Source organism: Ambystoma mexicanum, chromosome 2p (genome assembly GCF_040938575.1).
Source record: "Ambystoma mexicanum isolate Mex_15411 chromosome 2p, UKY_AmexF1_1, whole genome shotgun sequence".
Lineage (NCBI taxonomy): Eukaryota > Metazoa > Chordata > Amphibia > Caudata > Ambystomatidae > Ambystoma > Ambystoma mexicanum.
In genome coordinates, this window is record NC_090923.1 from 926,471,427 (window position 1) to 926,481,621 (window position 10,195).

Consider the following 10,195-nt stretch of genomic DNA (forward strand, 5'->3'; position numbering starts at 1 on the left):
TCTTCTACAGGTTGCCCAGGTTGGGGGAATCTCCACACAGAACTGCGTTTAACGGTAGTTACCAGTATTCTGCCTATTTCTCAACCACCTTGCTTTCCTTTCTCTCTCTACTGCTGGTTTCCTCTTTATTTTGATCTGTGTGTCATTCTGACCGTATGCACTTTAATAAGATCGAGTAACGTTAGTGGTACCACTGAATTGTACATATTTACCATTGTTGATTGTCGGAGTACAAAGTGAGTTATCGTGTATATGACTTTTAATATTAATTATATAAACACTGTTTTAACCGATAGTGTGTGGACATTCCTTCGTGGGTGCTCGGGGACTACGCTGTACTTAAGAATCAGCTCGCATCACCTCCCGAGAAGCTAGGCCTTGATTGCTCGACTACGTTACCATAATAGAGAATCTTGGCAGGGGTCTCTGTGCCTCCCCTCTACCATATAGAGAGCGGAAGTGCAGACCCCCCCCCCTCCGGTCTTTACACGCGCAAGAGAGGTAGACTAGAGAACTACAGGGGGAGGACGACGAAGTGGCTGAGGCAGAGAAGCTCCATGTACAAGTGCAGACTGTAGAAACCAAAAGGGCCCTGAACGATGCTCTGGGGGAATATAGGGTGGTGGCCACGGATGAAGCCCGACAAGCTTACTGGGTCGAACGAGCCAGGGTGTACTAACTGGGGGATAAAGAGGGACGGATGTTGGCCTAGTTAGAGAGGAGTGTGTAAGGTGCAAGGTGGGTATGAACAATTATGGATGGGATGGGGAGGGAATAAAACAGAAGGTGACGAGATTGCCCAAGCCTTCGGTAAGTATTACCGGGCGCTCCATGCAGGAGGTACCAGGGCCCTCACCCACGGAGATAGACAGATACTTGACGAGACGGGTATAGCCCTACCAAGCCTGGGTGAGCAGGTGCAACTGGACTTGGAGAAAGAAAGAGGAGATCTTTGTAACGCTCACCTGATTCCCACAGAGGCGCGGGTCTTGGCAGGAAGCTGTATGTGACTCGAAAAGTGATGTGCAGGACTCGATTGGCTTCTGGGGTCGAACCTCTTCGTACTGTGTGTCGGACTCGAAGAGTGAGGTTTCTGCAGGTGAAAGAATATGGGGTTAATGGTCTGGGTAGTTGAATGTCCCTCTCTCCCTCTCTGTTCCCAGCTTTTTCGTAGAGCCCCCAGGTCAACGTGCTCACCTTATATAGGTGAATGCTGGGCTCTCCATCTGCGTCTGGTGCAGGGTGCCGTTGCCAGTTCCTTCACTGGTGAAACATAGGCCTCTTGAATTCAGAGGATGGTTACCGTCGTTGTCTGCACGAGCGGTGAGTTTCTGGACACCTTTTGTCTGTATAGTCTTTAAATGCGTGGCATGTTTATATGCAGACTCTATATAATGCTTTTCCTTTATGTATTCGAGGGCTCTTGAGATGGAAGATGAAGTAAAGCGCCTGGAAGTTTGTAAGTATGGCAAGCGCTCTAAATGTCTCTTTCCTTGCAGCTTAGTTCGTGTTAAAGAGACGCCGGAGTATTTGTAGGCGTTTTATTGCGACGAGCGGGATGGACGTAAGTAAATACCTGCTTAATGTCTTTTCTTTTGCCTTTCAGATGTTGGTTTGCAGCGCCGGAATCCGTGGAATGCCAGTAAGTTGTTAACGATGCTTTGTGGCGGCGAGGCAGAACGAAGAAATCCAGAATCCACAGCGTGCCGGTAAGAATGGCAATACTTTTGCCTTTGCAGGTGGAGATGCGGCGTGACGAAGCGACCGCAGCCGATGGATCAGGTGAGTAAGTGCTGCGTGTAAAGTTCGCCTTGCTAACCTGTTGTTTCTGTTCTTTGCAGGTGCCGATGATGTCTGGATACTGAAATGGTAAGTAGATTCTTGCAGGTCCAGGATCAGAAGAAGAAAAGCCGGAGCAGACTCGGTGAGCGTTCTGCTGCAGATGCAGAATAACGCGAAGCACGCTTCATCTATTGGGTGTGGTTTAAATAGCCTTGGGGTGATGAGGCATCTTCTTCCACGGCCCCGCCTAGGTAAGAAAAGAGTTCCAGTTTCCAGAAGAGTTCCAGTGCTGTATCCAGGGAGTGGAGCTGCCCCACCCAGGTAAGAAAGTAGTCCCTGTTCTTAGATAGCTTCTAAGTGACTGGTAAGTAAGCAGCATGGTCTGCTGCAGGTAAGTCCACCCAAGCATCCTTACACCTATTATGAGCCCGGCGCTTCCAGTGCCGGGACCAATGGTTTTGATGAGCCTGGTGCCACCGGCGCCAGGACAAGGTCCAAAAGGTCCCAGTGGGGACCGGCTGGTGCCTAGGATTAGGGTTAGGGGCCCGCTTCCAAGGACGTTGGGCTGGTCCTGGCTCCTTGGAAGCAGTGATCATGACAATCTTAGGGGCCTGCAAGCAGGGAAAACACCTGGACCAAATGGGACCACAGTGGAAGTTGAGATGTGTTTGGGATAAGGTGGGTGAACCGATAATAGACATCTTACAAGATAACTGGGAGAAGGGGGGGTGGGAGGGTACTTCAGGACGACCAGAGGACGGCCTGCATCATTGTCATTCATAAAAAGGGGAAACCTCCAAGTGAATGCCCCTCATACTGGCCTAGCTCAATGCTGAACGTAGAAGCCAAAACGCTGACAACAGTCCTGGCTAATAGATTGCTCCCGCTGATAAGTGGGTTAATACACTCGATCATTGTGATTTTGTGCCGCGGAGAGCTACCTAGATGAATTTTGAGGAGGATACATAATGCTTTGCACTCTGACCTACTGGAAAGGCCTCCCGTCATAACAGCGCTGGACTCAGAAACCATTCGACTCGGTCGGGATTTCCTCTGGGCAGTGATGGCCAAGATGGGACAGGGAACCAATTACTTGGGATGGGTACGGTTACTTTATACACGACCATTGGCTCAGATGAAGGTCCACGGCCCTATAGCTCGCCCATTCCCGCTACAGAGGGGCACCCGATAGGGTTGCCCATTATCACCCCAGTTTCTTATGGCAAGCGAACCATTAGCACAGAGTATTATGGCAGATACATTCATTTGAAGGTTTAAATGGCCCGAGGAATGGGAGGATAAAGTGTCCCTATATGCAGACAAATTCCTAGTATACCTGGGGGAACCGGAAAGATCAGGCCAGAGAATATATAGACACTGCAGGAGTTTGGGTGGCACAGCAGACTCAAAATTAACTGGGACAAATCGGTGATTACGCCAGTTATAGGTGGGAAAGCTGCAATACTGATGGGCTGTCCCCTCTGGGTAGACGAGGAAGGGTTCAAATACTTGGGGATACAGGTATATCGGGATGTGAGGAAATTCCTGGTGTGCAACCGAGAGATCAACAGACTGGAAGATGCCAAGCATTGCGCCACATTGCCAGTACAACAGTTAGGGTTAATCTGCTCAAGATGCTGGCACTTTCCTGGCCGTTATACATACTACACTCAGTGCAGATACCCAAAAAACTATTCGATGCGATTTACACTCGGATAGGAGTCGTCATATGGGGTAACAAGAACCCCTGCATACTTGCTATTCAACCGAAGCCAAATACGAAGCTGAAAAGTTGCTTTATTTAATAAATCATGTTCCAAATGTGTACTTACTCAAGGTGGGAGGCTTCACAAATGCCAAGTAACAGGGTGCAATGAACAAAATGAATGCTGCAATTTACAACTGCTGTCGTGAACTGTAGACAGTGCAATCTCTGTGTGTAGTAATCTTGTTTACGTGGAAAAGGATTTTCGAACTTCAAACAATTTTATAAATGATTTGTGTCTGCTCATGCAGAAACACAAGTCGAGGGTACATATGTAAGTGAGTGGACTCCATCTCCCTACTATTTTAAAAGTGGAGACTCTTTTCCCATGCACCAAACATGAGAGAGGGCTACTCCCATAGAGGCATATAATGTTGGAGCAGTGCGAATTTGCCCAAACCTTACAAGCGCCACGAAAGCACTGCTTGTTGGGCAGTCACCTCCAAACTACAATAGATGATGCAAGTTCCCATGCTTCTCATTCCATCCTTTGCACAACACCAGCAGATAAGAGTGCAAAACGTGCACCCGCCACTGACCAGTAATATTGGACTCCGGACGAGTAAGACATTGTGTGCATATAGAGTTGAGGTGGCGAGTGGTTTATGGCTGACTAATAGCTTGCAACTTTTTTGGCCCCTGCCAGCAGATACAGATATGGAGAGAAATTTCCTGTTGGGATGCACGCACCTATAATGTTATTTGAGAGATTTCCCAATAAGCAATTTCTCTCAAGAGGCCAACATGGGCTGGGAAACGTGGCTGCATCTTGCACTGCGCGACATGCAACTAACTTGTGCCCAAGAGGAAGCCTGCCCATTGGGAAGCCCTGGGATTTCCAAAAATCCTTCCCTCCAACCAATTTCACAGAGCAACGCTCTCATAGTAGGTCTGAAACAGTCCTGACAGTTACTCCCTTGGACAGCCAGGCCCACAGAGTATCTGGGAGGACTTCTCAATATCAAGTTCCTCAAAGGCATTTCAGGTTGAGGCCTGTCACTCTGCCCGATACATAAACTACATCATCACTACTGGTCTTCGCGCTATGTGTTATGAATTCAAATTTCTACATGGGTACCTCCCATAGGAACAAACCATGATAACCTTTCATCACGATTCCTCCCAGGGACACAACTTTATCAACTAATCAGGAATGTTTTCAGACAATCTTTAATTCCATTTCCCTTTGCAATTATCACTCCATATTTGCTTCCGAGTTGTTACTTTGGATTAAAATGAGAAGACAAAATATTTGGCTGGAGCAGAAATGCAAGAAATTATTTGTCCAGCGCCATCTAGCTATTTTTCAGCCGAATACTTACTCAAAGGTTCGGTAAACACTCTAGTTAAGATCCGTTACTTATTTACATGGGCGGCTACAATTTGGTGCAGGGCACAGTAATGGGGCTGATAAAGACAACAAACGGGGATTGTGGGATGCTAGGTGGGAGATGGCCTGAGCAAACTAGTTGCATGATGGTCTGGGGCTCAGTTGGCATGGATTATGCAACATCCAAGAAGGGTATAGCAAGCACAGAGCCCATGGGGTGACATGACATGCAAGGTGGGTTTCAAGAGGGGGCACAGCTTTGGCCAAAGAGGAATTTTGGTTTTGAAAACATTAAAAATGTGACTTTAACTTGGTTACAATCAGGACTGTTTTACTTTTTCCAACCTCGGTTCCGATATAGATTTATATCGGATGAATTGACTTTACAGATGCCCCTCTCCATTCACTGAGATCCTCAATGTGAAGAAGGATATGATCTGGGGTAAGGCTACTCTTGAGTCCTGGTGAGGCTTCAACAGAAAAGGTTTCCACGTTCTCAAGTTGTCAGATTGTGGGACAATGGGAGCATAGAGATTGCGAAGTATAAATGTCCATTTAAAAATAGAGGAGGGAGGAAGGCAGGCGCAAAACGGGCAAAGAAGAGTTGCAAGTAGTTGATTAAAGAGCCCTCATAGGAGGCAGTTGGGAAGGGGGCGGGGGGATAACGATCGTTCCAGGCCTCCAGTCCCCAAGCGGTTTTGATTGAGTCAGAGGCCCGGCAGCATGGTGAAGGGGCTGGGGAGGTTACAGGGGGTAGGAGGGTGTCACAGGGGCTACAGTTTGGGTAGGTTAGTGCATGCTTTGGGTATGGATTACATGGGGAACGAAACACCATCTTAGAAAGCAGATGCCATATTGAAACCACGGACTAAAGCTGCGCTGTAGCCAGGGCATCAGGCCCAGGCCATAAACGCACAAATAAGATTGTGCATGTGGGAAGAGGCTGTAACATGGGCCGCGGTGAGACAGGTCCGAGCTGCAGAGATCATAGACATTTCATTGTCTCACACGCCGCCAGCATTCGTATGCCAAGAACAATGTGTCCTGCAAGGCCATGAGGGGCTCAGAGATCCTTCCGAAAAGTTATCCCTCAAGATGGAGGAGTTATCCCCAGTCCAACTATGATGCCCCCATCCCAAGACCTCAGCATTCCAAGGTACCAACCAGAAAAATGTTAGACCCCCTCCACCCGATCAAAAAGCAGGGACAGGCTGCCTTAACCAATAGGTCACTTGATTTGTGTTGCGAGGTGAAGGAAGGGGCAAAACAACAAACCTAAAAACAAGGGCGGTGAGCTTTGGAAAGGCGCAGACGTTTCTGGGATCGGGCTGAGGTTGTAAGTCAGTGAACTCGAATGTATCCTCTGCACCCTTGTCTGCAGTACCATGTGACTATCAGGCTAGAGATAGAGAATATATTGTTTTTCTCCTTATAATTAGCAATTAACTGTAGCTTTGCGGCCGATGACATGCAAGGAGGAGCCCACGTAGAAGAAAATGGATAGAAGAGGCTGAGACCAATGGCCTGGCATCCCTTATGGAGCAGGTAGCCTAGGTATAGGGTTGCGCCAACCAGCCATTCTGATTTGCAATTTATGTCATTGATGAGGCGGTGTGCCTTGTTAATGTGTTGCTTGTGCCGATTTTGCCAGAACGTTATGTGGCAGCATAGCTCTTTGCTCACACATCCTTATTTGTGTGACAAACTTTGTTCTCCTTGCAAGCAGTGTGCTGGGCCTTTTTCCCTAGCAGGTTGCATTTTTTCTGGTGCAAGCGTTGAGGGGCTTCTTTACATGGCCAAACGGGACGTGTGTTTGAAGCAGGAAGTGGAGGTGGTGGAGTGTCCAATGCATAAGGGGTTGTATGTTTAGATGTGGGGTTAGGGTATTTGAAGTAGTAGCAATGTTTAAGGGCATTGGCGAAGCATTATGTCCATGATGTGCTAAATGTGAGCACTAGCTTTCTTCACAATCAAAGTTGCCTTTTCAACAAGCACTGGACTAGCAGGAGAGCTATTGTCATGCCATCACTCCAAGGGCTTGGGAACCTTTGCTAATAATATCACAGACGTGGGGAGCTGTAGATAGAATCATGCGTTGGCTCCAATTCAGACAGGATTTCAAAAGCAGATTGTGGTAGGTTTTACAGTTGATAAATGTTTGTAATGCGAAGAACCAGGAGACAGTGCTTTGACAATTTTTTGTGGAAGCTAGGATTGGAGCCCCTGACTTCAGGGCAACTACCCCACAGAGGGGGTGGGGGCAGGAAGGAGGAGGAATTGGCACATTGTAAACTGAAACGAGACTCGTCAAACGTCCCAAGCAGTAAGTGGAGTCCTTGCTTTGCATAAGAAGCATAACTGTTCCAGAAAAAGGGGGCGGGATTTAATACTGACACCTACCATAGTGAGCATGGCTGGACAAGGACTGCGAAAAATGCTTGGCAATAACATAATCAAACAGTATGGCTTCATTGTAAGCCCTCTACCACACCATTGTTTGCAATGGATCACCAAATAAGTCCAAATAAGGAAATGACTGTCCACTTTAAATGTCATCATTTTAAGCTACAATGTTGTATGATGGTGGTTACAAGAGAACAAATGCTGATCACATACGGCAACGTGTTGCAAACTGCGGCTCTCCAGGTGTCCAGGACTGCAATTCCCATGATCCTTCAAAACTGATTAGGAATTGTAGTCCAAAACATCTGCAGAGCCAAAAGTTGAAGTCCCAGACACATGGAATTTGCAGTTAATGATTATGGGCGCGAATGAAAAATGCGTGCCAACTTCAGAGAGTTTCCAGCTGCCCCAACCATGTCTTTAGGAGTTCCATTATTCTAGCCACTCCTGCCCGATTGGCCAACAGCAATGTGCATGCTGGGACTTGCAGGCACTCACTTATAACACACAAAGTGGAAGTGACACTAAAGAGACTGTACTGGATAAAGAAGCACCCAATGATCTGTGGGCAGCGGTCAATTATGTATAAAGTATTATTGCATGATAATTTTCGCCATGGTGGCCATTATTGATTTTCTATAATTAAAAAACATACATTGCCAATTGAGAAGCATCATTTCGATAACGGGTGCAAGACGTCGAGTATGGTTAAATGGGGTGCCACACACATTTGGGGGCCACTACTCACCTGATCGATGATCTGCCTGGAGGTGGAACCTCGGAGAATAGTTCATGGAATGATGAAGGGAGTCCCTCGGGATACCCAGGTCCATACAACCAGAGCCCGACACCACTCCGGGACCAAGGATGGCAAAGATGGTCTCTTCTTCAGCAGAGTACGCCTCATCGTTGTTGGCGCCAGTGCCCTGCGTGGAGTGTGGCACCCGCGACATTTTCTCCTTGGTGCGCCTCTTGAAGTCGTTCCAACGTTTCTGCACCTCCTGTCCTGTGCGCCTCCAGCTTGTGATACCATTGATCTTGGCGGCAATGTTCTCCCAGACACGCCGGCGCTCACCCACCGTCACACGCCGGCTCTGTGTGCCATACAGCCGACCATAGTTGGACCGCACCTCTTGAATCAGGATCTGATTCTCCTCATAGGAGAAGCGGGGCTTGCGGAGGCGTGTCACCTCCTCAGCGTCTGCCGACATGCCGCCAAAGCCTGGGCACACCTCTCCTTGGTCAATGCCAGCCTGGTAATCTGCTGTACACCAAGTAAATAGGTGTTCCCCTTCACTGGCGAGTTTCACCCCTCACCGCTGCAAAAGGGAGACAAAAATATTATTCAGGTAGTGCATTTGCCGAAAGTGCTATTGTCTGTTCTTATTGAAAGGATTACATATACAAAATAAGCATATTTGAGACGCCCGGGGATACGCTCAGTGTTGCAACACCTGAACTTGTATGGTTCCTTCACGTACACACAAAGGGGTCTAAACGAAACACCCTCGGTTGTTCCCCTTTTCTGCAGACGGACAACGTTGCCCAGCATGCAGGGCTTTAACTATGGCGATATGCAAAGTAGTTACCATAAAACGCTCCGGTCTCCAGCTGTGATTGTAGTCTGCCCTCTATTAAAGCTCATCTGCGCATACACGGGAACAAATGCGCTATTCTCGCCCGTGGCTGTCCCGCGGCGATAGGCAATGCTGCCTCCGCAAGCGCGGCTCAGCAGACGAACAGCGTGTGGGGGGTGGGTCGAGAGGGAGGGGGTGGCAGGCGGCTGAGGAGGGATGAAGCGGCCAGAAATGGATGGCAACCCCAAACAACGCTGTGTTGGGTGGGTAAGCAGCCCCATATTGTCTGCCTTCTCTCTGTCCTTCAACTACTCCAGATAAGTAAGTGTCTGCCAGCCAGTCGGTTTGCAAAGCTGAGTAGGAAAAGTGCATTCATTCATTCATTCTTTCGCACTGTCAACATTGGAAGGACTCATCGCCAAAGGACAATGTCCAACCTTCATGCACCACCAATCACTTCGCCCGGCTCATGAACCCACAACATTTCCTACACACCCCTCTACCATATCCATTGTTATTAGCATACGAAAGTTTCACCCTCCTCGGTAAAAAGACCACTCGAGTACTCACGCGCTTACGGTGGGGATGGCATTGTGCCCAGTTGGCGCCACTCTCTTCCTCATTCCCACCCTGGGCCTCCAAGCTATTGGGCCACAGGGTGCGTTGTGCCGTGCAACACTTCTCGCGCGGCATTCATGTGCTCGGTACCTCTAGCTCGCTCTATACACTCCCTCCTTAACACATCTTTCTACCTTCCCCTACTGCCCGCTCGTCGATACCGCCACATTTTCCCTGCTCCCCTCCCTCCCCTTGAGGCTCTCCTGCACTGCGCAGGCCCAGCCAACCAAGCTTCCATGAGCCGAAATCCCAGCAGACAAGCATGCTAGGCTCCGTTACCATAGTTACCCAGTGGTGGGAGGGAGGCCCTTGTGCTGAGAGGAGACATGTGCCTCAGATCCCATGGCCTGAGGGGAGTAAAGCAAAGCATTCTGGGGCCCAGACACAACCCCCCCATTTTTCCGCAACACAGGACACATGTTTTTAGTGCTTGTGCGCAGGCGAACATACATTGGGCCCGATTCATGGAATATTTAAACGTTTCAAAGTGAATTTTCACAGCTGAAAAGTGACTTTGCACTGCCGACACGAACCCTGGTTCATGGAACCGTGCAAAGTGTATTTTTGCAGTGCAAAGTCCGGGAAAAGTCAGTTCATAGCCATTTTTGCAGTTCAAAATGACTTTTCCCGGACTTTGCACTGCAAATATACGCTTTGCACAGTTCCATGAATTAGTGTTTATGTTGGCAGTGCAAAGTCCCTTTTCAGCAGTGGATGCAA

General features: G+C 48.4%; 1 protein-coding gene across 1 annotated transcript in view; it reads right to left on the bottom strand.

The window, feature by feature from the left end:
- The window catches only part of MYPOP (Myb related transcription factor, partner of profilin), a 108,122-nt gene extending 98,417 nt beyond the window's left edge, over window positions 1–9,705 (bottom strand). The window contains exons 1-2 of the mRNA XM_069644656.1: window positions 9,428–9,705; window positions 8,029–8,599 (exon numbers count right to left, since the gene is read on the bottom strand). Coding sequence (XP_069500757.1) covers window positions 8,029–8,491 — 463 coding nt within the window. The 5' untranslated portion in view covers window positions 8,492–8,599; window positions 9,428–9,705. The remainder of the gene's footprint in view (window positions 1–8,028; window positions 8,600–9,427) is intronic.
- Window positions 9,706–10,195: the final 490 nt, after the last annotated feature.